The sequence below is a fragment of the Varanus komodoensis genome, unplaced genomic scaffold, assembly GCF_004798865.1.
Source record: "Varanus komodoensis strain SLA01 unplaced genomic scaffold, ASM479886v1 scaffold93, whole genome shotgun sequence".
NCBI classification, from domain to species: Eukaryota; Metazoa; Chordata; class Lepidosauria; order Squamata; family Varanidae; genus Varanus; species Varanus komodoensis.
The window spans coordinates 1,802,775-1,829,057 of record NW_025336635.1 but is presented as its reverse complement, the minus strand read 5'-3'; the positions used below and the strand labels follow the sequence as shown (position 1 = coordinate 1,829,057).

The following is a 26,283-nucleotide window of genomic DNA, read 5'->3' as shown; positions in this document are numbered from 1 at the left end:
TCATCTAGTCCAGTATTTCAGTTGTCTTCACATAGTGGCCAACCAGCTGCCCACAGAATCCCACAAGCAGAACACGAATGCGCCCCACCTGCTGTCCACATGCCCCAACCACGGAGGAGCGTGAGCACACTGCCTTTGTTACTGGAGGCAGCATAGAGCCACCAGGACTAGTAACCATGGACAACTTTCTCTTCCCTGAATTTGTCCAGTCCCCTTTTAGGGTTACGTGCCATCAAGTTGTCCCCGACTTATGGTGACTGTATGAAAGCCCTCCAGAAAGTCCTCCTATTCATGACAGCCCTGCTTAGCTGTTCTAAATGCAAAGCTGCGGCTTCCTTTATGCAGTCAGTTCATCTCTTTGCTTGTGCCTTCAACATTCCCTGGCATGACTGTCTTCTCCAGTGCGTCTTGCCTGCTGATGATGCACCTGAAGTAAGACAGCCTCAGTTTTGCCATTTTTGCTTCTAGGGAAAGCTCCAGCTTGATTTGATCTGCGAACTGCTTGTTTGTCAGTCATTCCAGGGTATCTGCAAAGCTCTCCTCCAGCACCATGTTTCAAAGACATCAATTCCCTTCCTCAGCTTTCTTTACTGTCTAGTGTTCACTCGGACATAGACAATGATAGAATGGTGTGAATTATTTTGACCTTGGTCTTTTCTAGTTCTTTAATTGATATCCTTCCATTTTTCAGATGTCTTCAGATTTCTGTAGTCCCCCTTTGAATTGATGACTGAGCTAAGGTATACAAAACTTTTCACAATTTCGATTAAAAGCCATCAGACAGTGGCCATTGCTATACCGCAGGAAAGCGTATTCCATAGTTTAACTGCCCAGTGCAAAAAATGGTTGTGAACTGCTCAGAAAGCTTCAGCAACTGGACGGTACAGATATTTAATGGATAAGGACTTCTTTTTCTGTCTGAATCTCCCACCCATTGTCTTAATGGGGTGACCCCTTAGGGTTCTAATAATATTTAGTAGCTTTATATCCCACCTTTCCTCTTTTAAAGAACTCAAGGCAGCTTCCATAATTCTCCTACTGCTCTCTATCTTATCTCCACAACAATAAATCTGCGAGGCAGGCTGGACTGTGAGTCTGTGGCTGGTCCAAAGTCACCCAGTGGGCTCCATGGCTGAGTGGGGACGAGAACCTAAATCGCCTGAGTCCCATTCCCACGTTCTTCAACACACTGGCTCATTAGGGGGAAGACGATTTCCCTACCTATCTTTCCCATCCTAGCCCTAACTTTGGACACGTCTATCCTAGCGTGCCTACCCTTTCCTCCTAGGGGAGTTGCCCCAGCCCCTTGGTTCTTTTGGTTGCCCCTTTCCGACACCCTTCCTTAGCCTCAGACTCTCGGCTGCCGCCCCCAACCCTCCATTTCTCCCGTCATGCCCCTCTTCGGAGGGGTTCAAACCAAGCAGGAGCAGAACAGTTGGAAGCCCCTTCCCTCCCCCGCCTCAAGTGCTCCGCGCTCCCCACCATCGCCAGCAACAGGCGGACCCGATCCTTATTGGCTGGCCGTTCGGGTTCGCCGCGCTCTCACTGGCGAGCGTTCGCGAGGGAGGCGGGGCGGCGTGGTGCGTGTCTGTTTTTCTTGGTAGGCTTGAGTGGGTGAAGTGGCCGCCATTTTGTGTGTGAGGTCGGATCAGCGGAAGGGAAGCGGCAGCTGCGACAGGAGAAGAGCGTGGATCGGGTTAGGCTGCGCCTTTAGGTGGGGCGAAGAGCGCTGGTGCTGACTATGGCGGTTTAGAGAAGGGTGGACGGAGGGGAGCCCGGGGGCGGCAGAGGAGGAGGAGGCGGAGGGGGAGGAAGGCGTGGGGATGGGTGCACCGCCATGTTGTGTTGCTCCATTGAAAAGCTTCGGTGAGGCGCATCCCCTCTTCCTTGGAGGGGCGCGGCGGTGGTCGTGCCTGTAAGTAGGAGAAGGAGTTCGTCTTTGTGGAAAGGGATTGGGGAATCCTATCCTATTCCTCTTCGTGTTTACACGGTTGTACACTTTTTAGCGTTCATTGAAGGCTTACACCCAGCTAAAGGTGCAAAGGGAGGATGACTTGCCTTTCACTTGGGGTGAACTTCTTGGGGCTTTTCTTTTGAGGGGGTGTGAGGTTTTGTGGATTTGGTGAGATTAGGGCTGTCAGGAGCCTGTAGTATAACCCTAATCGTGCAAATAAAACACCGGTGGGGTTGCGATACATTTATTTGTTACACGTATATCCTGCCTTTTGTTCTTGTAAAACGTTCAAAGCGACATACACGAGCTTTCTGTGTTCCTCTTCATTTTATACTTGCAGCAACCCTGTGAGGTAGGTATGGCTACGAATGAGTGCCCGACCTAGTCACCCAGTGAGCCTCCTGGCCGAATGGGGACTAGAATCCAGATCTCCTGAGTCCCAGCTCCACACTCCTAACTACTAGACCACACTGGCTCTGTAGCTCTCTCTAGTTGTTATTGCATTACATTTCTGTACTGCCCGTAGACGAAGCTCTCTGATCGGTTCACAACGTTTAAGACACCCCGATTTCAGTCAGGCCCAACTCTGCTCAGTTGCTAAGATTAGGCAGGATCAAGCACTTGGATGCTGATCATTACACTGCTTTCAAGTTCTCCCACTTCATTTTCTTATCTACCCTAGTGATATTGAGAATAGGAGTTCCTGGTTTGTATGGTGTGATGGTTACCTTGTGCTAGTAGTGAGTAGAAAGGGAAAGTTGAAATGCCCTCTTTAATGCTAAGCTGAGAATAGATGAGGGCGGAGTGTGTGTTAGTGGGGTGTGGGGAAAGGGTTCATTTCCTACCTTATGATATGGCTTGGGAAATTCCCTTTGTGATTGCGTGTACCATAGGGTGGCAAAATGATCTTAAGAAAGAATTGCACCCTCATAAGTATAGGAGGTGGTGGAAGGCTCCTCCTGCCTTATTCAGAACCCAGGATGGTTTATCCCCTAATAGTGGGTGGGTTGGCAGCACAGATAACAGGGGCAGGTTTTATCCTTGTGTTGTTTGTGGCACAGAAATGTGAAAATCTGTGATATGTGTGGTGAACATTGTTTTCTGATGGAGTCCTGGCAGAGACGATGTAGTACTTCCTGGAAAGGTGATTGTTGAGGGCTGTAGGTGCTGTAGTGTGTCTGAATGCACATGTACGCTTTCTTTGTATCTGCTGGACTACTACAACTGTCTTGGTCTGTGTTGGCTTTGGATGATAGAAGTTGTAATCCCACCTGGAGGGCAATAAGTGTAGGGACAGCTACTATATCCTAGGGCATTGTGTTGTTTAAACCTCATTAGGTCTATTTAAGTCATAAAAGCAAGGATATAGTGTTAAAACAATAAATAGCTCATGGAAACAGATTTTATGTCTGCTTCTCTCCTTCCGTTGTACTGAATATTTGCTTTGTCACTTTACTGATGGACAAGAGCTGCAATCCTCTGCACACTTACTAGTGAGTAAGCCCTATTGAATGCAGTGGGATTTAAAAGTAAACATGCATAGGATTTGGTTCTTAATGCCTTGTCTAAAAATAGAAGTTTAGACAGAAGAATTGCTGGGAGTGGTACGCCTTTCCCTCTGTCTAAGTTTGCATAGGATTGTGCCTTAACATAAATGGGGTTGGGTGCATCTAATTGTCAGTATGGTATCTGACATAATGTCAGAGAATACCAGGCAGAGGAGAAAGGACTTCCTTTTTTGGTGGTGGTGGTGGGGGCCTGATACTGCCATGTGATCACTTCTGGAAAGTGGGAAGAGATGTTTTGCATATAGATGGTTCCAGACATAATTGCTGGCATCTCCAAGCTGAAATAAAAAATAAATAAATAAAATCATGCCGCCTTTTGAAATCCTAGCAATACATTCCCATTTAGAGTAGGCAGTATTGTACTAGTTAAACAATTTTCTTGGTACAAGTCAGCTTATGGTTCTTAGCTGTATGTGTTGTTTGTTGGGAAGAACTGGCTTCTTGTAAATCCTTGTCTGTCCAAAGACCTATCCATTTTTTGATAAAGTAATTATGTTACTTGGGGGATTCTGAAAGCTATCAACTTTCTGGAAGTTAATTAATTGATACCAAGGTAGAAGATAGAAACCGTGTAATTGAATTTCAACCTTGTTAACCCGACCTTCTGTTTAGTTGACACATAATGCAATTTAAGCACTGTTGCTTAAAGGACTGTGGAACTCCTGATAGTGCAACTCATATTAAGGGCTTCTGGAGGTATTTTGACGAACTAATATGAGTGGGGATATATAGGCAGTAGTTCTTGGAAACAGAGTTAATGTTGCTACCAGTCATTTAATTGTACTGAATATTCTCTTTGTAAATTTGCTGATGCATAAAAACTGCAATCCTTTGGACACTTGCTTGTGACTAAGCCCTGTTAAGCACAGTGGGACTTAGGAGTAAACACTTGTAGGATTAGGTTTTTCATGTCATTTGAAAACCTTCAGCTCTCAAATTTAAAACTCTCTGTGAAAGAGACAAAGAATTCACAGTGAGTTTGTATGTATATATGAATGCTGCTGGTGGTATATATATCTTAAAGACATGAATGTATCTGTAATATTCTTTAAAAGACAGGCAAATTTGTTCTCCAAACTGTGTTTCTGACTAGGAGCTGTCTTTGATTTGCCATTGTTCAAACTTTTACCTTTTCAGAGCTGGGACTTCTACACTTGAAGCCTGTGTGCCAAGAATCCGATGTTGGGCTTGGCTTCATGGTTGAAAACAGCAGATCAGCCCATGAAAACTACCATTCCTAGCCAAGGGAAGGGATCCAACAGGAGTCAGCATCTATTCTTTCAGGTTTGGCAGCAGGAAAGAGGGCAGGAGGTGGAGACTGTAGAATCTGAAAAAGGAACTGAAAGGTAAAGAGGACAAAAGAATATTGGAACATGACAAGCTCTCTTAAACTTCTGCAGCGGAAAACTAACCTTTGATCTAGGCTTGAGACCTGCTTTGTTAAGCTTTTTGAATGTTGCAAATTACTTGATGAAGAACTAAGGTTTTCTTGTGTAAAATGTACTTTCCCATTACGAAGCCATTTCCCATTGTACATTCCCATTACAAAGCCATTTCCTCTTCAGAAAGGCATGGATATCAAAATGGTATCAAAATAACTAAAGGTTAGTTCTGTCATATGCTTTGCCACCATCAGTGTTTTTGCCAGTCTGTTAAAACACCTAATTAGCTGTTGCTTGTAATATTCCTTTGCACCAACACTAAATTGCATTGTTAACATTTTCAGTGTGGATAAGTAGTGCAGATCTGTGTATTCTTGCACATTTCAGTGTTGCATAACATAGCCCAACGAAAATACTTTTTTTTGGTGCCTTGGTTTTTACTTCTGTTCTTCGAGTTATTTGGGATGCCGATTCATAAAATTGCACTGACTAGATTGCATTGGTTCTAGTTTCTTTGATGTGGTTAAATTTTATAGATAGAGATATAGATAGCCAGTTTTTGAAAAGATCTTGCTGATCAACTTGTTCTTCTGTTAACTAGTTTGTATTTTTGAGTACAAGTTTACATACTTCCAACTGTAATTTTACATCAGAAAATTGGATTCTGAAAGGTAATTCATTAGGTGTATTAAAGTTATGAATGGGACACACACCTTCTATACCATCATATCGCTTCATTTTTGCAAATTAAGCACCATAGAGATGGCTACCGTAGTGATGGTGCTGCCTGAATCATTCCGATGTATTTTGAGTATTTGTGGGGAGTATACCCTGAAAGCAAGTAGGAAACCTATTTCTGAGTTGTGAAAACAGCATATCTACGTTATTTTGGTGTCAAGCTTGGAGATCAAGATAAGCCATGGGTTCCTCATATTGTGTGCAAAACGTGTGTGCACAGCGACCGTGATTTTAAAAAAAAGTTCACATAGTGAATGTATTGACCAGAATGAATGATCTGATTAGGAACATACATCTTTCCAAGAAGTCTTCTGAATTGCTAGCCTCCAGACTAAAGGAAAAGAATGTACTTCAACCTGGAATGAAAATTACATTTCATTGAAGGAGAGAGAAGGATTTCCTGCCATTCTTTACTGAACACAACAACCTAGTATTCTGCAATGACAACAGAGTCCTTCTAAAGGAAATGGGTCTCTCAGAATATAACACAAGTGCCTTTTCATCGACAGTTTGAAATGTAGTTTGAAATATGTTCTTTTAAACAATGGCAACAAATATGACTCCATTCCAGTGGGTCACTCCACCAGGATGAAAGAAGGCCATCTCCTTAGTCTTGGGAAAGATAAATTACCAGAAAAGCCATTGGGTGTAATGTGTAGATTTGAAGATGGTTAATTTTCTTCTTGGTCAACAAAGTGGCTACACAATGTGTCCTTGCTTTGGGACAGTAGAGCCAGACATGAGCATTGGGTAAGAAAAGCTTGGTCTCCGAGGGAATATGGTGGCTGGAGAAAAAAAATATAATCAGTGCATCTTTGGTAGCATGAAATAGACTCTTCCCTCCACCATTCCATATAAAGCTAGGCCTGATGAAATGATTTGTGAAGATTTTGAATAAAGATGGTTTGTGCTTTGAATACATAGTGCATATACCTGGACTTACCATGAGAAAAACTGAAGGCGGGAATTTTTGATGGGCCACAGATCAGACAGCTCATGAATGACCCACATTTCATAGAATCAATGAATGAGATCGAATCTTGTCCCTGGTCTTCATTTGTTCTTGCTGTGAAAAACTTCCTTGGTAACAAGAAGGCGGACAACTATACTCAATTATTAGAGGAGATGCTCTTTCGCTTCAGCAGACTTGGCTGTAAAATGAGTGTTAAAATCCATTATCTGCACAGTTACTTAGATTGCTTTCCAGTGAACCTTGGAGACTTAAGTGAAGAGCAAGGTGAAAGATTTCACCAAGACATAAAAACAATGGAAGGCAGATATCAAGGAAGATGGGATGCACACATGATAGCAGATTATGTTGGAACTTCATGCGGGATTATCCTGGCAGATCCCACTCCTGGATTCTTGCAAATGGAGCTGCTGCTGTGTTGAAAGATTGGACTGTTTCTATCAAACCTGTGCTTTTGGTTTGAAATAAGCAGATTTAGTGTATTTCACTATTTATTTTTTTGTGTTTCTTTCATGCTATAAGGGGATTAAATAAAATACTACACTAAGATACCCTGATTTTTGACAGGTGCCCAGAGTGAAGAGTGGTATAAGGCATTTATGCTGTATCTCAAAAACTGGAGCTGTTAGGGAAAAATTGGTTCCATTTTTGGAATCAGTGGGTCAAATATACCAAGGTCTAACATTCAGGGCACCAAAACCTGAGTTGGCCAGTGTAATGTTTAACATAGGGCCAGTTTATCCTACAAGAAAACTATACTATATTGAACGTAAGAAAAATTGTATATTAAACAACAAATCTGGTGGAATGTTGTTATAGTTAAACTTGATAGCGTACTGTAGGAGAGAATTTAGGAGTAATCCTAAATTGTATGTTCTTTGTCTAAATTTTACTGTAACAGCTTTGCTGTGCAAACCTTTGTTTTCCGTTTTGCTTTAGATCAGTTCTGAGCAGCTGAGTACCCACAGGCCATTTGGCTCCATTTCACCAAAATGCAGAGATGTGACAAGAAGCAGTAAAGCCATTTTGGTTTTTATCCAGTTTGTGAATAGCTTTCATGTCTTGCCATTTTTTTCCCTGAAGGAATAATATTCTATTTACATTTTGCTCCTTCAAAGAAGTATTTTAGTTTTCTATTGAAAATTGAATTTGTTCTTTTCCTTTCCCTTTTCCTCTCTGGATAGGTGACATTTAAGTTGAAGATGGGAGGTGGAGAAAGGTTCAACATTCCATCTACCCAGCCCAGAAATGCTACCAAGAACCACCAACAACTGAACAATAGAAAAAAGAGCAAAGATCAGAATTCCCAGATGAAGAAAATCCACAAGAAGGAGAGGGGACATGGGTGTAGCCCATCATCTGTAGCATGGCAGGCCATGCAGAACGGGGGGAAGAACACAGGACATTTCCCAACTAACCAGGCTTGGAATCCAACTTTATCACATTCACTCTTCATGCCTCAAACCAATCAAAACTATGCTGGAGCAAAATTCAGTGAGCCGCCGTCCCCAAGTGTTCTTCCTAAGCCACCAAGTCACTGGGTAACTGTTTCACTTAACCCCATTGATAAAGAAATCATGACTTTTCAACTTAAAACTTTGCTTAAAGTCCAAGCATGAGCAACAGTGTTATACTGGAAGAAAATTACACACACAGATTTAAATTCCGTAGTACAGGTCCATGTTTGATTTCAAAATGAAAACAAAGACTCACCTTAGGAATTTGGTTTACTGTGTATTAAAGGTGGTTGAATTCTCCCCGAGTTGGAGAAATGTCCCCACCCTCTGGAAATATTTTATTTAACAGTTACTGGGTTATGTGTGCTGTATCAACTGTGTGCTGATGCAGTTGATGCTGTAAGCAGCCTGAACTAATCCCACAGTGCAAACAGTTGAACCATTTAGTTGCAGTTGCTTTTATTTTTAAATCTGCTTAATAGAGTAGGCCTTTTTCAAGGGAATTGAAATTAATGTTCAATGACCAAATTTGCAACAGTTGCAAAACAAAATTCTCCTGCATACTGTGAAATACTATACGCATTGAAGTCATTAGTAATTTGTTTTTCGGCTAGAGCCCAATCTAAAAAAACCAACCCACCTAACATTGTTTAAGAAATCCACTTCAAATAGGGTTTTAGTTTATTGAACTATCTGACACAACCATAATTTGAACTGGTGATTTGGGCCAGGCATTCATCTGTCCAAAGCCCTGTGACCAAAATGTAAACACTTGCATTAGGAAATTTCAATCTGTACAGCACTTGTTTAAGAGGAATGGAAACATAGTATGCAATTGCTAGCCAACCTTTTACACAAGTCTACAAATGTATTCTGTTGAACAAGGCAGACTCTTAAGTCACTACCCTGTGGCTGTTGTCTGGATGGCTACAGGATGGAAGTCCCAGCTCTGACTTCAGAGTTCTGAAGTCAGAGCTGTGATTTCAAATTCAGAGTGTCTTTTGCCCTGCAGCCAGTGCTGCTCTTTCTGTCCTGGCTGTAGCTTCAAGGTGACAAGATCAACCCTAGAACTGGCATTGGATGGATGCTCGGGGGAAAGGAGGGAACAAGGCACTTTTGGAGAAATCCCTCTGGCTTCTTTTTGTGAAACAGTATAAAACATTTAGAGGGCTAAGCGAATCAGTGTGGGAAGAGCACCGAGGCAATCCTAGCCATTCTGCTCCTTCAGTTCTCCATTGGGTGCCTGTAATCCTTCAAGTTTGGACAGTTGGAGGAAGTTGTGTTTGGATGGTACCTTAACTGTACCAACTGAAACTTTCCATTGTCAGGTGACTGCCAAAAGCCTGAGTATTTCCCTTCATGGAGAATTGCAGTGAGCTGTTTTTTAAACACATTCTGTAAGTTTTGTATCACTTTCTGAAATAGTATTGTTGAGGTGAGTCTGAAATCAAGACAACCTGTAATATGAATTTGTTTAAATAAACTTCAAGTGTGAAACATCTCTAATGGAGGGAAGAAAGAGCCATGTAAATAAATGTAAAACTTGTAGCATATGTAAATTTATGCTGGGCTTTCTTGCCAAAATAAAGTATTTTTAGTACAAAACTGCTGAATGTAAAAGGACCATGCTAAGTACATGGCATTTTTTAAAAAAAAATAATTTTGTTAAAAAAAAAAGGCTTAAAAGCACATGTCTGTGCCATTGCACTTGAGTATCTGTGAGGGTATGTGCCCATGTTTGGCTTAGGTGACAAGCAAACTTGGTACAATAAGTAGCACTGCTTTTTTAAGGTAAAACAACAAAAGATTTTTTTTTTTAAAGTTAGGCGTGTAATCCAGTTCCTATTAAATGCAGGAACAATACTCTTACTAACTCAGTGGAACTGAATTGTATCCTCAGGATGCAGTCCTAAAAACACTTGAAAGCAGGTAACTGATTACAGTAGTATATTAAAGTGTGTTTGTGATCGGGCTGCATTCTAGCACACTGTTATGCATCCAGTCCTTGATAGAAGAGCCTGAAGCACCTGACTGCACTTGATTTCATCTAGTAAGGTTGCTTTCATTTTGGATGAATTAAAGACAAAGCATAATTAGAAAGTTGAATATCTAAATGGTGGTAAGAGTTGCAAAACCCCCATGTTGTATATGTGAAGGTCTATTCTTGTGATTCCTGTTGGATATTGATTTGCTTTCAAACTATACATTTAAATTGGCACGTTTCTTGGTAATTTGTATGAGGACACTTAAGTGAGACTGGCTTTTTCTGGCATACCTTTGAAAACCAATTTTCAATCTGGTCTTCCTTCTGAATTCTAGGGAGCATCATATTTGGCGAAATTTCAGGTGTTCTCTTTCATGTCTGATGTGGTAATAATTCACTAAGGGTGAAGTCCTATGGCTGGTAGACTTTGTTGTGGCCTCAGAAAAGCCCTCCATGGGGGTAATTCCAGGGGAGGGGGAAAAAGGCATCTGTTTTCCATGAAAAGTCAAGGCAGAACAAAGCATTTAGGTGGCCAAAATCTTCTGAACGCATATTTTGGAGAGGGGAGGTAATTTTAACCTCCATACTTGATTGGATGCCTGTAAATTGAGTTCAGAGGGTTACAGAGAGCTGCACAGAATGAGGATGACCCTAAGGAAATTAAAATTACTTCCATAAAGATTTAGTTGTGATGATAAAGATAATATCCAACAGTAGTCTGTAGTAATGAAGATGTGTACACGTTCTATGACTTTCAAAAGCAACTTTCTGTAAAAGTCTCAGGGGTGATTGGCTATGCATCATTGCACATTTGAGCTACTTAGACATTCAAAATGTTTTCGGAACCATCAAGATAATATATGTCCAAATAAAACAATTGGACATTTTGCTTAAAATTAAATCTCTTGTACCCTAAGTTTATCCTTGATATTTTAAAATCATTATGTCCCAAATGCAATTTTGATGTTCTAAATTCCATGTTTAGCATATTGCTTGGATTTGAATTGGAAACAAAATCTAAATAAAAACCCCATACCTTTTCTCCCCCACCTGTGTTGTTGTATTATTTCACAAGTTTTAAAAAATTGGAGTATGTGTATATGTGGGACAGTTAATATTTGCAAGTTAATACAGCTGTTAGAAACTTTGTAACAGTGGTTACTAAGTAGCATTAAATAGCCAGTTTATCTGAGTTGATAGAAAGCAGCTCTCCACAAGTTAGCACAGCAGTTTTGGAGAGTCCCAAATATGTGGAGATCTATTTGATGTCAGTTTAATGAAAGTGTGGTGTTTGCACTTAGATGGTTACAGTTGTGACTTGCAATCTTCAGGTATCTGGTGACTCAGACAAGCTTTACAGTCTTTTATGAAGTGAAGTTCCACAAAACTGCAAATCAAGTTTCTGCAAAATCTCAGGGCCAAACTAGTGAAGGCAGCATTGGAAAGGTGGGAAGCTGCCCTGGGAGTGACTTAACTCTGCCATGCTATAGTTCCAGTAGCCTGCCATCTCTTGCAATTTGCAGTGGCGGGGGATCTCCAGAGGCCATTCTCACAATATGCTTAAAAGTGTGGGCAATAGCAAAATGTTAAGCATTCTTTACTAGTCCCATGACTTAACAAAACTAGAATTATGTAACGTTGAAATCATTGTAGAATAAACTTAAGCCCCCCCGTTTGTATAATTTATCCAAGTCATAGGATTTAGTCTTTAGTGCAGAAGCTTTTTGCACATTATGCAAAGTCCTGTCTGCTGCCAGTTATGCCAGTCTTATTGGCCAATGAATCTGAGTGGTGCTACTGCTAGTACTGAGCAAGAATTTTCAGGGACTTGCTTAGTAGAGAAGGGGACATCCAATAGGTTTATCCCCCAGCTCTCAGGTTGCAGGATAGCACCTCCATTTCTAGCCTAGGTACAGTTGCTAAGAGGCAAAATAATTCAACATGAACTTGTAAGCTACTGAGGGCAGCAGGATGTTGAGAGTAGACACCCAAGGAAGAGTTGGAAGGGGCGAGATGAAAGCATTGGCTTTCATACTGATTTACATTTGCTGGTATAATTACACGTTAGTATTCATACCTATAAATTCCAATGGCATGACAGGACTACTAAACTACAGCTGAGGAAGTCACACAGCAACCTGAAATGTCAAAATATTCCATGTAGTCTTAATACAATCATTTTGCAATTGCAGGAACAAGGGCTCCCTTGCAGGCATTACTCTAGAAGGTAACTAGTGTCCAGTATTTCCAAGGGAGTTCTTTCACCCCATCCCACAAAATCCATGAAGCTGAACTGCTATTTATCAAGACTCAGATTAAGAAGGAATTATGAAGCAGTTACACAAAAAACATATCTAGAGCAAGGCTGACTGAACCTCAGCTTTGTGCCACTCTGTGCGCAACCATGAATCCTGCAGCTGCCCACTGTCCCAGGGCTAATGACACAAGAAAAGCAACCAGTCATGGTAGGACACAAATTGCTACTGGTAATGAAAGAAAAGCAGGACCACTGGGCGTTGCTGGAAAAAGGCGTTAGCCATCTCCTTCCCCGTAGCAGGCTGGGAATTGCCTCTTTCCTACTCTAATGGCTTTTGACTTCTCCATCCCATAGTATCCTTTATGTGTAGCCATCAGACAGAGAAGTGTGTACCTCAATTTTGAAAGCAGCTTTTACTTAATATACCAAGATTTAGGAGGTACATCGCCAGAATAAGTTACAATTTTGTTACTGAAGTGTACAATCGAGCAACAGTATTGCATGGGTTAAGGACAGCTTTTCTATGTAGTATATCAACATGCTAAGCTTCACACTGGAGCATGCATTTCATACTGCAACTTTGAATACAGTCGAACCCACTTGATCTCAAAACAAGTTGATTCCATTTTAAATATGTATTCGGCAAGGCTGCTCATTTGTCTGAGGCTGCAGACTAGCCTACCTGAACCTCATCTTCGAACAATGGCATATCATCTCACCAAAGCTGGTTTAAAGGAAACACACCAGGTTCCCCTGAGGCGCAAATGGATTTCTTTTGCTTAGATCTTGCTAAGAGACAAGTGCTTGCTGGTAGTATGATAATCAGAAAGTTGGTTTAAAGACTTGCCTGACATGGTACCTGACAAAGTTTGCTTTTGACTACTTAATGGATCATAACCTGCTTCCTTTTTACTGAAGGTGTAATGCAACAGGTGCCTGCAGGCACTGACATGGACATTTCTTTGTGGCTGCTCCCATTTTTTGTGGTGCCTTAAGACAGTTCCTCAATTGCCAAAATGTGCCCACAAGCCTGAAAATGTTGCCTGTCTTATTTGTAAGCCGCTTGCAATGTTTTACTCATTCTTACAGATAAACAGGCATCTATTTAAAAGCCTTCTCTACTACCATAACACATACATTTTCCCAACAGTGTTGGTTAACCTTTTAAGCTTACAATAAAAGATTACTGGATTTCTATTTCCTTCTTTATTATAGCACATTTGCTAGTAGTTTACAGCAAGCAGAGATAAGCTGGATGTTGCTTGATCAAAACACTTATGTTTAAGGTAGTACACTATTTTAAAAAGAACATATAAAAATACCTTTGTAGAAGCTTCTATAAGAAAGGAAATACAAAGTTTATTTCCACAACTTTCTCTGACCAGAGCTGCACAGTTACACCACAATTTTACACTTTGTTTTAAACTATACATCAGAAGTCTACAAAATTAAAAAAAGGAACCCAAGTTATAAATGATTGCATAGCAGAACATTAACTTTTAACATGAAAGGAAAAGTTAGAAATACTATCAAATATACAAAGGTTCAACAATCACCCCTCGGAACATTCCACATCCAGAATTTTAAAAGCCACCTTTAACTCCTGAGTGGCCTGTGCGTAACTAAAATTTAAATCTGAACATTGTTTTCTACAGAAACAGGCAGTTCAATATTCAGTTGCTCTACTTGGTGGAAGCTGAGGACCTTTCAGGGTTTGTTACTGGCTTTCACATTTCAATAGAAAAACTACCTTATTACAACAGGGTGCATTCTTCAGAGAGTACTTCTGAGATTATGCTATGGCAATTGATCATATGCAGTCTTGATATTGGGTTACAACAAAACAAAAGCAAAGGATGCAGCTCTTCTTCACACACACTGTGAACACACAAGTTGAGGTGTGCTATATGGTAACTGGAGCCCTATTTATAATCCATCTTTTGAACAGACAGGCTTGCTTGACCTACTTCATAGGTTCTGATGCATTACCGTAATCATGTTTAGAAAGACATGGCTAGAAATAGGTATTTATGGGATTCACAAGCTATCTAGGAAGTAAATGGCATAAATTTGGTTTTTACATGCCATACAAACTAATTCAGCATGTTCATTTGACTTAATGCAGCAAGAAATCTTAAGCAAGTTGTGATCAACTGCTCACTAAAACTTAAGATACACCACACTGCATATAGTTGTATATATTTTTATCTAATTATTTAATGGAATATTTTTACTTTTAGGGATTAAATTATCAGTTAGGAGGAAGCATGAGAAATCCTGACAAAATCTACAATAAGTTCTCACAGTAGATTCCTGCTCTAGTCTTCTTTGTTATACTACCAGAACCATCACTTCAGAAGTTATCAATGAGTACCTCGATACCATTTTTCTCAATACCCCAGAATCCAGTCATCTTGGCACAAATGCGCATGACAAATCCAAAACCTCATTTTGAAACTTGAAATTATTATAGTTTATACTTCACAGCAGTCACTGTTGCATATGAGCTCCCAGTTTTCCAACTGTACAGCGGGGATACCGAACAATTTAAATATACAGGGAACAGTTATTCTTTATGGATGAGATTAAAATAATTCTATAAACTATGGTGATAATCAAGGTACCATTAATATTTGAAGCATAAAAATGCAAGTCTTTTACAAAAATATACATAGAAACACCACAAGAACTTCAGTAGCTGCCCATGACATTTAACAAAGTGGACTCTTTTGTATAAGATTCTCAATATTGTATTTTAATAGTAATAATTTCCCGCTACAGGGATAACTGACAATGTTATTTTAAAGCAATGTTGCAACATCATAACTCAACTGTGTAACTGGATGATACATGCCTAAAAAAACAAGGTACACTGTTAATGGCCACTGGACTTGGGACTAGCCCATGACCTGGATCTGGATTTTGATCTAGATCTAGAATGCGATCTCGACTGAGATTTGGATCTAGTTGGTTCTTTTTTCCTTGATTCTTTTTCATATCTTGAGCTGGATTTATATTGTGTCTTAGAATCCGTTTTAGAGGTGCCTCTAGATTTAGTGCGAGATGCAGACCTAGAACGTGATTTAGCCTTCATTTCTTTTTTGGGTGGTGACTTAGATCGTGATCTTGAATTGGACTTTGACCTTGAAAAAGATCTGTTACGGTGTTTGAACCTATCAGAAAGAGGAAGATAATACATTTGAATATGGACAAGCTGCTGGGAGTTGTGTAGCTCACATTAAAATGGCTTACTGTTGCAGGCAGAGACTGTTCAGATTTTGAATTTGGTATAGAAAAGGATGTTTACCTATCATTATCTGAACGACTTCTGCTACGGCGACGTCTTCCAGCAGGTCTACTGCTAAAAAGGTACATCAGAAAAAGTAAACAGTGGCATATACCTTTAGAATTACTCACACACCCCCAACTAAAGTTTCTTGAGAGCTGCATTTGTTTTTCATTTTTCTTCAATGATGTACAGACTATTTTTGATGGTTCATGCAAGGTATAACAACTTCCATGCATGTTATAACTAAGGTGACTTGATATCTAGGTGTCAGACAGTCAATATGATTTCTTCTCCAATACACGGCAGCATAGGTCAAGCCAAGTACAACACTTACTTTCTAGGGCTATAAGATCTGCGATAGCTGTAGTCAAAAGAACGGCTTCTTGACCTCCTCCTTTCATAACTGCGGCTTCTAGAACGCCTGTATCTGTCATAGTCATCATAACGGGAAGAGCTGTACACATTTCTTCCTTCCTTTGCTTTCATTTGGTTTGGTGCTGCAGAAAAATGGAATAGCAATACTATAACATAACATTAATATTTGAAACCGTATATAAAACTTTTCAGTTGGCTTCTGTACAAACAAAAGCATCCAATTATCAAGTTCAGCCAAAATGCTTTTTATACATTTAATATTCTTGTTGGCATCATCCTAACAATTTTATTTACTAGGTATTGTTGCTATCAAAAAAACTGACTGGGCAGGAGAATGTTCTCCTTCCCATTTATTTATAGTACTTTTTAATTAAATTTTAAAACAGTACTAAAAACATCAATCATCACAAACATCAGAACTACTGAGTCAGCCCCTTACTACATATCTATTAACATTCTGTAATCATATTCAGATTCATTTATGGAATCTTAAAAAATATTTTTAGATCTAAGCCAAGTCCCGTTTCTCCAGTCAATAAAAAAAAAGTTCCAAAAGTTCCAAAGATCAGTCCATCCATTTCTTACAGAGTCCCGTTTTCCTTGACCAATATTAAAAGAAAGACTCTCCAAATTTGATAAAAGTCAGTATCTTCTTTCTTCTTCAATCTAACCAACTCTACACAATTCCAGATCTTTTCATTTTTCTAATATTAAACAGATAAATTCCTCATTATAATAGTTACAAATACAATCAAATACATTTTTTGCTTACTATTATTCCAGTCTAATATCCACTAAAAAGGAAAGTGAAAGAGAAGTTCCACGCTTAAAAAAGAACTAAACACTTTTAACCCAATTTATGTTCACATGTCTAAAATCCATTTAGGACATCTTATCTAATCTATTTAACGACAACAATTATCTATGATATCTTTTAAACAAATTTTCTTTAAGCTAATTTATTAAAGTTTCATCTAGCTTACACTTCACTTAATCACATACAATTAACTCCTTATAAGAGTCCAGCTCCTTACAATCTTTAATATATCTCGCTTGTAAAAAGAACTCTATTTAGTACAGCTCCTCCTACTCCCACAATAGTCATTTTCTAGCATAGCAATTCAAAGACAAAAGAGTCATGCAACTTAGCTTTTGGTCATTCATTTTTAAGATAAAAAAAGAAAAAAAAAAGAAAAAGAATCTCTCATTTTCCCTTATATCACCCACAAAGAAGAGAGAGAAAAAAAAGGGGGGGACTTCACTCCTATTCTTCTCCTTCTTAGTTCAGTTTAAATCTTATCTTATAATCTCTTCATAATTCAACACATTTAAATGTAGAAAAGCTTCCTCAGTTAAAATCATATACCTTAGCCTTTCCATACCACAATAAACATGCCAACCCATTTATACCATTCCTTTTTAAGATTTCTTTTTTACACCTCTTCCAAACTGCTTTTAATAGGGTTTGTTGAAAATCAGTATTTTTAAACTTTACATCTCCAGCCCATCTTTCTCCCCTTGGTGTTATTTGTTGAAAATCAACCAACTTCAAAGTCTGTATTTCAATCTTCACTATTTCCTGCTTTATCTTCAGTGATTGTAGCATTTGTTGTAGGTCAGTATTTATTCCCAATGGCTGTGTTTTTTGCTGCAAATCAACCTTCACTCTTTCTTCTTCCTCAGAATTAATTTTAGTTAATTCAGGATCCACCCATCCTTCAAAAAAAATTCCTTCCTTTAGTGGCCAAATTTGTTTCTTTTCATCCACAGTTTCAAATTTTTCATATACTTGTTGCCTTTCTTGTATATTCTGTTCAGTTTTGGATTCTACATCAATCACCATCTTCTTAAAAGAAGCATCAAGCTTATCAAAGCGCTTTTTCTGTACAATTGAGAAGATTTCCTGTTGTCTCAACATCACCTCTTGGGATATTTGTAAAGTTGTTAAGATTCTTGTATTACCAAAAAAAAATCTCTTCAGCTCTACCATCGTTGCAATAATTCCAATAGCCACAAAGTGGCAGCCAAGATCAGTTTCACTTTTTTTCTCTAGATCACTAGCTGTCAGGTTGGCAAGTTGCCAAATACTTTGGCAGGTCCCAGAAACACAGGAGAGGAAATGGAGATTCTTATATCCTTCCTCTTTTCTCCCTTTTCTCTTTTTTTAATGCCAATTAACAACAGATACAGTTTTTCCACAAGTAGTAAAATAGGAAAGCTCACCCAAACAGTCAACACATTAAAGAAGCATCCGACAATGTGAAAAATATCCTGGTGAGTGTCCAGTTGATCTTGGCAGAAGTCCAAACAGATATCCAAAATGATTGGTCAAAGCTTTGAACTCCTATCACGTAACTGCACCTTAAAAATTTAAACTAATTTTATACCCTTAGAGAGGTTAGAGGAAAAAGTCTTTTTCTTCGGCTTCAACTTGGACAAAAGCCTCAGCACTCTCTCATCTCAGTCGCCGCCTAAACATCCGGAGGGTTTTTCTTTTCTTAATGCCAAATTATAAACAAATACAGCTTTTCCACGGGTAATATTGCGAAAGAAGTAAAAAATATTTACTCAGCAGTTCCAATGCTTATCTAGCTAATAAAAATCCTAAGCTAATCTTCTAAGATGTCGAGAACTTGAAGGGGCTGAAACCACCCCCTGTGTTACTCGGTTGAGAAATACCTGAATTGCTCTCAGCAGATATGAGATTGCCATCTCACATCAAGCCAAAAGTGTGCCCAGGCAATCTGTCTTCACCCCGACAGGGCTTAGATGAGTCTCCCACGACTTGCTGCCGAGTAATACCGGCGTGATAAACGAACTCCGTTAATCACATCTGTCTCGTTCCGACGCCATCTTGCAATCCTCCTTTCCATTTATTAATATGGTGATCCTGTTACCCATTTTAAATTTTTGACCAAATGCCTGCACACTAGAGGTTACTTTGGCACTTGTTTAACTTTCCAAGCATATGTGACCAGTTAGGAGATGAGAATGCAAGAGCTGTGTAAGAGCAGGACCAGTCCAACAATCCAGTCCAACAATCTGTTCACAGTGGCCAACCAGAAACTTTTAGGAAGTCCATAGGCTGAAGGACGGCATTCTTCCACAAATATTTGCTAGCAAACTCTGATACCTTTTTATTTAAGCGTCATTTTAATTGTTAATATTATTTGCTTATTTTATCTGGCCAGGGCGACTTATTTTATATTGTTATTTCTTGTATTTTAATTTTATGTTGTGAGCCGCCCTGAGGCTTTGGCGAATGGGGCAGCATAGAAATGTTTTAATAAATAAATAAATAAATAAATAAATAAATAAATAAATAAATAAATAAATACGGGCACTTATACCTTACACGACTGATAGTGGAAACAAAGTTTTCGATAGCTAATTTCACTTGTACATCACTCCCATCTTCTGGTAGTGAATTACATGGTTTAATTAAACACAATGCAAATTCAATGCTTCTACTCTACATAGGATTACCATTGGATACTACTATGTAGCTTTATTATCGTTGTTAGAAATAGCATACCAGTCTAATGATAGAGGATCCATATCCTAATCAAACCGTTTTGTAAGCATACATGGTAAAACAAAGGTGGATTCTTTGCTATCTTTGTCAGAATTAACTTCACCATTTTGTTGAAGTTCAGTACATAGTATGTAGTACATTATGTCACACTTCAGTAAAAAATATCTCTACATTCCAGGCTTGGGCATGCGGCATAGATATGCATATGAGTGAGGACAAGTGTTAACAGAACCCAGAAACAGCTATTCTGTGTTAACGGATTTTAAACGTTATCTGTTCTAAGGCTATTCACTACCATTTCACAATTCAGCCTAAGGAAGTTTAGTGCCCAGTGTGCATGTGCAACAAAAGCTGCTGGATATGAAAGCAGTTTAAGTTTTTCATGAGCCATGCAGCTCTGAAAACAGGACAATTATACTACTGACCAACAGCAACCTTATTCAGTTCATCTAGGAAATTAATAGGTTTTACACTTACTTATTTGCGGTTTGCATATAACTCCCTGGTAGGGAACCTATGTGCCTTTACACTCATAATCAATTAATAAAATAGAAAATTCCACCAAGAACAGTATTCTAGGGCTACCATAAATTTGTGATTGAACACTTAGGTATGTTTTTTACAATATAAGAACATATACAAAATGGAAATGGAGATGTTTGAGCTAAAATAGATGTGTACCTTCCACCTGCAACCTGTTTACAGAAAATTACCCATTTTAATTTCTTTGAATATGTTTACAGGTTTCTGGCTAAATTCAGACAAGATCAGAAAACAGATAACAGGATTAAGACTTCAAATATATATATATACTTGATTTAATAGTTTAGTTCAACTTGGCAAACATGAACAGCAGTCCCAGAAAAATTCCAGCAGGCTGTACGAAGAAAGAAAACCTACTGTTGCCGACCAATTTCTGAGTAGACCAAATTTTAAAAATGGCTTTCTTGACCTTTACCACACAAGTTACACACTTGTAACTAAACACATTACAAATAATACTATATTTATACCGGATTTTGTGGTTGTGTGACAAACGGTCACCACATATACACATGTTTCAAGACCTGACTTCCTAAGGAAGGATTCAATTACATGTAGAGAGAACACATACTTTTCCGATCTCCTTGAGCAAACTGGATTTCTATTTGGCGGCCACAAATCCACTTCCGGTCCAAATTATGAAGGGCATCTTCAGCATCACGAACGTCTTCAAATGTACTAGATGTTAAGGTACTTGGGAATTTGAGGTATTTAGGGCTACATAATTAGCAAGCTTTGGCTTTCCCATAATGTCATCACACACTGTTTGTTACCAACTTGTCCACATTTTTGGCATGTTCTATGGCATTACAAAAATTAGCTGACATTAACAATGTCTATTTTATATTTTGAGACAAGAGCAAAATTTCAGTCAAAGGATGTTTATTCTTAATGAATGCCAGATTTCTCTCAAATATGCTGACAGTTCAAAAAAGGGTTCTTTTTGAACATTGCTATCCTTATGCTTATCAGTGTTGCATTTTGTTGATAAACTAGTACTAAAGTTGATTATTTCCTATATTTGTCCACTATTAAAACATTAAGTCAGTATTAAAGTTACTCCTAATTTTATGACAAAAGCACGTATCATATAAAATGCTAACTCGAAGTACTAATTCTGCATATTTATAAGTACCAAAAATAATTTATTGCACCTTAGATGCCCATGTATCAACTTTTAAGGAGAAGCCAAGGTCACCCTAATACAAGTAAACTCATCTCAAATTAGGAGTTACTGCATGTCATTAGGAACCACAATTTCAAAGGTACCACTAATATTAAGCAAATTATCACAGCGCCCACAGCTAGACTGAGCCATTAAAAAAAGAAGGATTGGTTAACCACTTACACAAGAAGCAAGAGAACAACTCTTATTCTGTAGGATACATCAGGCATGGCTCCTTTTATCTTGGCCACCAGTCAACTTCATCTTGACCTTTAACTCTTTTAAGTGCTTGTCAGAAGGACTTGTCATGAGATGCTTGGTCAAAAATGACAGATGGCTTTATCTTTATACTTTGAAAAACAACCTTTTTCCCCCATTTGCAGATAAAGCGAAGCTTTGTCTCCCATTATGGCTTGTCCTTCTTCCAGCTTTTCTTTATCTTTTCTTTTCCCAAACTTTCCCTTCTCTTCAAGCCTGATCCTTAAGATGTCTTTGGCTTGTCTACTTGCCTTAATTCTTGAACTCTACTCTAAAAGGTTCTTTCATGCTTTCTCTTTGGGGTCGCCATTACTGTACAGCTTTACACTCTGAGGCAACAACAGAGGACAGCACATTAGGGGACAATAATCAGAGCAAGACTTTTCACCTCATTTCATACAAATCTACTTTTGATCAAATTAATCCAGTTTCCATGAAGTTAAACAGTAAAATATCAGCCACATTTTGCAAGCACAAGAACACGTTTATCATAAATACCCATTATATTTAACTGCAAAAAGACAATCTGGAGGCAGCAAAAAATGTCATTTCAATATTAAAAGCACAAGCCCAAAAACGAAGCTTGCAACAACAAAGCAGGCTTTTACTGGGTATGGTTTAAATTTTAAGGTATGGAAATCTGTTAATATATTAATTTGCAGGGGAAATGGAACACACCACAATATGACATTGCATACAACACAGAAGAAAACAGCTTTTTCATTTAGGTTTGTTACCTCATACACAAATGCGAATTTCAAACTTCAACACCCTCACTAATCAGTCATCTGAAGAAAGGATATTGAACATAAGCAAATCCTCTTGGACGGCGAGTGTAGAAATCCAGGGGCACATAAACATCAACTATTGGACCATAACGACCAAATTCACGACGCAAGTCTTCTGACCTGAAATAGAACACTTCACATTTGAATGTCTTCACTAATTATGAAAGCAAACTGAAGTTAGGAAACAAGTCTATATGAAAGCACAGGAACTCCATAATGTCGACTTACTTTTTGAAAGTTAGGTTACTTTCTCATGTTGACGTCAAAATAAGCATGAATGGGACTGAACTGCACACATTTTTGTAACAACTTATGATAACAATCCAATTGCATGGATTTTTGTTCCAATTGTTTCCAGGATTGTGCTCCTAACCTCATTCAATATATCCTAAACTTGCAAGCTATTAAAGCTGAATGGATATAACTAATTTGAAGGCCTCTCCTTCCCTAGCACTGACCAATATAGAATTTAAAACCAGTGAGGGACTCTTTCTTTGTGATGCGCATGCTTGAGGAATGTGGCCTGCGGGGACTACCACTACCGCCTGGTTGGCTGTGTCACCCCAACTGCAGAAGTCTCTTCCAGCAAAGACTCATCTGTTAACCATGTGGTGGAAATTCACAAACAAGTTAAAAACATTTATTTATATTTATCTCAGGCACAAGAAAGTGTTTTATCTGTTCGTGGGTGTTATCAGAGTGTTTGCTTTATTGTGCTTTATGATGCGTTTGTAATTTTAGAGTTATGATTTTCAGTGTTCTTGGTTTTGTGTTGCTTTTCTATGGGTTGTTAGCTGACCTGAGATTCTTGTCAGAAAGGGCAGGATAGAAAAAAAAAATAAATGTGAATACTTGTGAAGATTAAAATGCACATTATTCATGCTTCATTTTAAAAAAGAAACATTTATGCCCAAGACACTCTCCAAGTCTAAAACTTAGTGCAGAAGGATAACATGCTACCACTCCACTACTAGGCACAAGGACATAATTAAAGACTAAAACTTAGAAAGCTATATGCATTGGCTAATCCAAGGTAACACATCAGAAAGTCTGCTCTGCCACGCGCTCATGGCAAGCCACTCTTCTCTCAGCTTTCATCTACATCCAAGTTGTGCAGACTTTGGCTGTTCTCAGTGGCCAAACCAAGATGTCTGGTTTCCAGGATCATGCCCCTGACCTCATTCAATGTACCTTAAACTCAGCACAAAGTTAGTAACATTTCCGTACTACCTTAGAACATTTCCCTCCGAACTTGCAACTAGAGAGAAGTTGGGAATAATTCCTGCAACCACACCGCACTTCTGAAGTTTTAAAAGGACCTAGATGTACAGAAGGAAGCATCTTGATGCCTTCTAAAAGTTTTGGATGGTAACTTTCATAAATCTCCACCAATCTGTTCAAGGGCCTGGAATTCTGAGAAGACACCAGTTTGTCCACATCTAAATTAGAAGCACAGTGTTATGTATGGGGTTGGTATGTTGCCTGTTCCCTAGCTCCAAAGCTGGAAGAAAAGATTTGGTTTGTCAAACTTATCATGGTGAGTGGAACTGTGGGCCACTGGGTGTAATACTTTACACAGAGGTGGTAACAAGTACCAAGACAGCATATATGACACTTAAATCAAAGGTCACTTCATCAATTCTACTTATATGTAATGCTATAGATTTCCTCATTTCCCCCCTTCAAAATACAACCGTTTTCCCATCCCTCAGAAACCTTTAGAAAAGCACCAACTGAATTCATGACCTTCAACCACTCTTCATTATCACATTGCCTTTACATCTAATTCTTTCCGACATCAGTTTTAAGCTGCAACTCAAAGAAAGGTGATCCAGTGTTTACTAGTCTGATAAAGACTTCATCTTCAAATCAATAGTCTGAGAAATATCAAGGAATAAAAATTTTCCAGAAATTGCGACTGGGTCTAGACAGCCTTGAATTATTTACTGTAGGGGAGCTAATTATAATTTCCCCATTATAAAGTAGAATCACTACAGCGATCACTGCACTAAAAGGGAAAGACGTAGTCTTGCCATGGAAAAATGCTGAAGGAAGTACCGGCTGAACTGTACTACAAATTTAGCCAAGTGGCACATGACAGGCTATGGTAGTGAATACCGACACTCACCCTATGTTTTTCTCTATTACTATCTTAGTTCTAAACTACACATTGATCATGATTCTGCATGGAGTGTCCTCATATAATGAGAAGAGTGAAGCAGTCACTATTTCAGCCAGGAAATATATAAAATGCACCTGAAAGACCAGAGAAAAACTACTTGGAAAAACTGAATATGAGCAGTGTCCACAAAAAAATGTGTTTGTAAGAGTCAAGGTAACGACTCTTTTCAAAAAAAAAAAAAATGGGAGTAAGTACTAAGACAACTAGTTTCTGAAGTTCTCCGACCTCATGGGGTGGCAAAAGGGAGAAGAAATTCGGATGATGGCCCTAGCAAGCAAGAATATCTAGGCAAGGAATCAAGCTGAAAAAAGAAGACTGTAGATCTGTTCTGTCAAAATAAAAAAAAAGTAAAAGGTTAGGGGAAATCTTGAGAGTGGTAAGGTCAAGAAAAAGAAAGCAAGTCAGCCAAGATGATTAAAGATGATAAGGGTAGGCAAAGAAACGAAAAACAGAAACTGGCAGGAACGGGGAGGGGTAAGAAAAAGTACGAAGGAGTAAGGCTTTGAAAAGATACCCTTGCAAGCCAGCAGTGGTCGCTTAAGATAACCGTTAGAAAGATTTGATTCCTCTTAGGAACTGGTAAGCTTTTCCTGGGTTACACTGTTATCCTTTGTAAGCCACCTCTGGCGTCACAAGCCGAAGTCTGAAAGCACAGGCGCAGAATACACGCGAATTTAAGAACAACATTCTCCTGCCCCTCACTCGGAACTGAAGGCACGGAAAGGGACTCTCGCGAAGCGTGCTGCCACCGGATCCCTGCGGCGAAGCTCCACTGAGCGGAGCGGGGTTTTCTTCTGGGCAAACACGTGCCCACGTTTCGGGGCCGCAAGCTGCGCGTGCAACAGCGGCGCCTTTGGCCTACAGAGCCAGACCGAGCAGATACGGCCAAGCCAAGAGGAGCGGCGAAGGCGACCCGGAAGGCCTAAGCCGCACACGCTCTGCTCTCGCCGGCTGGCATGTCGGGGCCTCAAGGGCCCGCCGAAGCCTGCGACGGCTGAGGGGGAGGGCGGAGGAAGCGCGGGCGGCAGCGCGCACCACCTCACTCCGCGCCTCTCGCGCCGGCGCCATCGAACCCACCGGGCCCCCTCCCGCTCCTCTCGTACACGCACCTAGTGTCGTCGGCCACGTTCCGCACGAAGAGCGAGCTGTTGGGAGGCCGCAAGTAGCGAGACATGGCGTTTCTGGAAGGAAGGAAGCGGGCGGGCGGGCGGCTGTCTCGGCGCACAATCGGCGAAGCGACCCTCGGCCGAGCAGAGACACGCAGAGAGCGCCTCGGCGCAACCGCCTTGTGGCAACCTCTCGCGAGACCTCGACCCGCGCGCTCGACGGCGGGCGGCAAGACGTCGCTCCTCGCTTACAATAGAAGGGAGGGTAGAGACTGCGCGCATGCGCGCAAAAGCTCTTCGCCTGCAATTGGGCTGGCGCGCGGGGGAAATCGAGCTTTTTGCGCATGCGCTGTAGTCTTATTTTCTTCCCACCCCGTTTTTCAATCTTCTAGGATCACCGCGCTCCCTTCTTTATCTTTTCTAGAAGTAGTCGCGCCAACGTGCGCATGCGCTTTTAACAACTGCCACTCTGGGAGGAAAGGTCTTTTTCCCGCCTTTATTGCGCGCGCGGGCGGGCAGCCAGGTTGCCATTAGCAACCTTCTGGGCCGTTGTTAGAACGGGAAGATGTAGAACTACTTTTGAAAATGTGTGTGGTCAGAATTTCTGTTAGTTATAGTTCTAGCGCATAAAGGACTCAATCTTATACAGTCTTGGGCAGAAAAAGTCCTACATTTCCCAGCATCCCAAGCTGGTTGGGGAATGCTGGGAGTTGTAGGTCTTTTTTTTCCCTG

General features: G+C 39.8%; 2 protein-coding genes across 3 annotated transcripts; one reads left to right on the top strand and one right to left on the bottom strand.

Moving 5' to 3' along the window:
* Window positions 1-1,580: 1,580 nt before the first annotated feature.
* On the top strand, window positions 1,581-11,102 carry PNRC2 (proline rich nuclear receptor coactivator 2). Its single transcript, XM_044418772.1, has 3 exons — window positions 1,581-1,714; window positions 4,660-4,868; window positions 7,797-11,102. Exon 3 carries the CDS (start codon window positions 7,815-7,817, stop codon window positions 8,229-8,231), a length of 417 nt encoding a protein of 138 aa, XP_044274707.1. The 5' UTR covers window positions 1,581-1,714; window positions 4,660-4,868; window positions 7,797-7,814; the 3' UTR covers window positions 8,232-11,102.
* Window positions 11,103-13,497: 2,395 nt separating this feature from the next.
* Window positions 13,498-25,774, bottom strand: SRSF10 (serine and arginine rich splicing factor 10). Of its 2 annotated transcripts, XM_044418770.1 has the most exons (6): window positions 25,555-25,773; window positions 22,279-22,383; window positions 20,624-20,727; window positions 15,934-16,096; window positions 15,618-15,671; window positions 13,498-15,483 (listed from the first exon to the last, which is right to left on the bottom strand). In XM_044418770.1, exons 1-6 carry the CDS (start codon window positions 25,617-25,619, stop codon window positions 15,186-15,188), a joined length of 789 nt encoding a protein of 262 aa, XP_044274705.1. In that variant the 5' UTR covers window positions 25,620-25,773; the 3' UTR covers window positions 13,498-15,185. The 2 variants fall into 2 exon arrangements, with proteins under 2 accessions (XP_044274705.1, XP_044274706.1); XM_044418771.1 differs by lacking the exon at window positions 15,618-15,671 and having other exon boundaries at window positions 25,555-25,774.
* Between the last annotated feature and the right edge of the window lie 509 nt (window positions 25,775-26,283).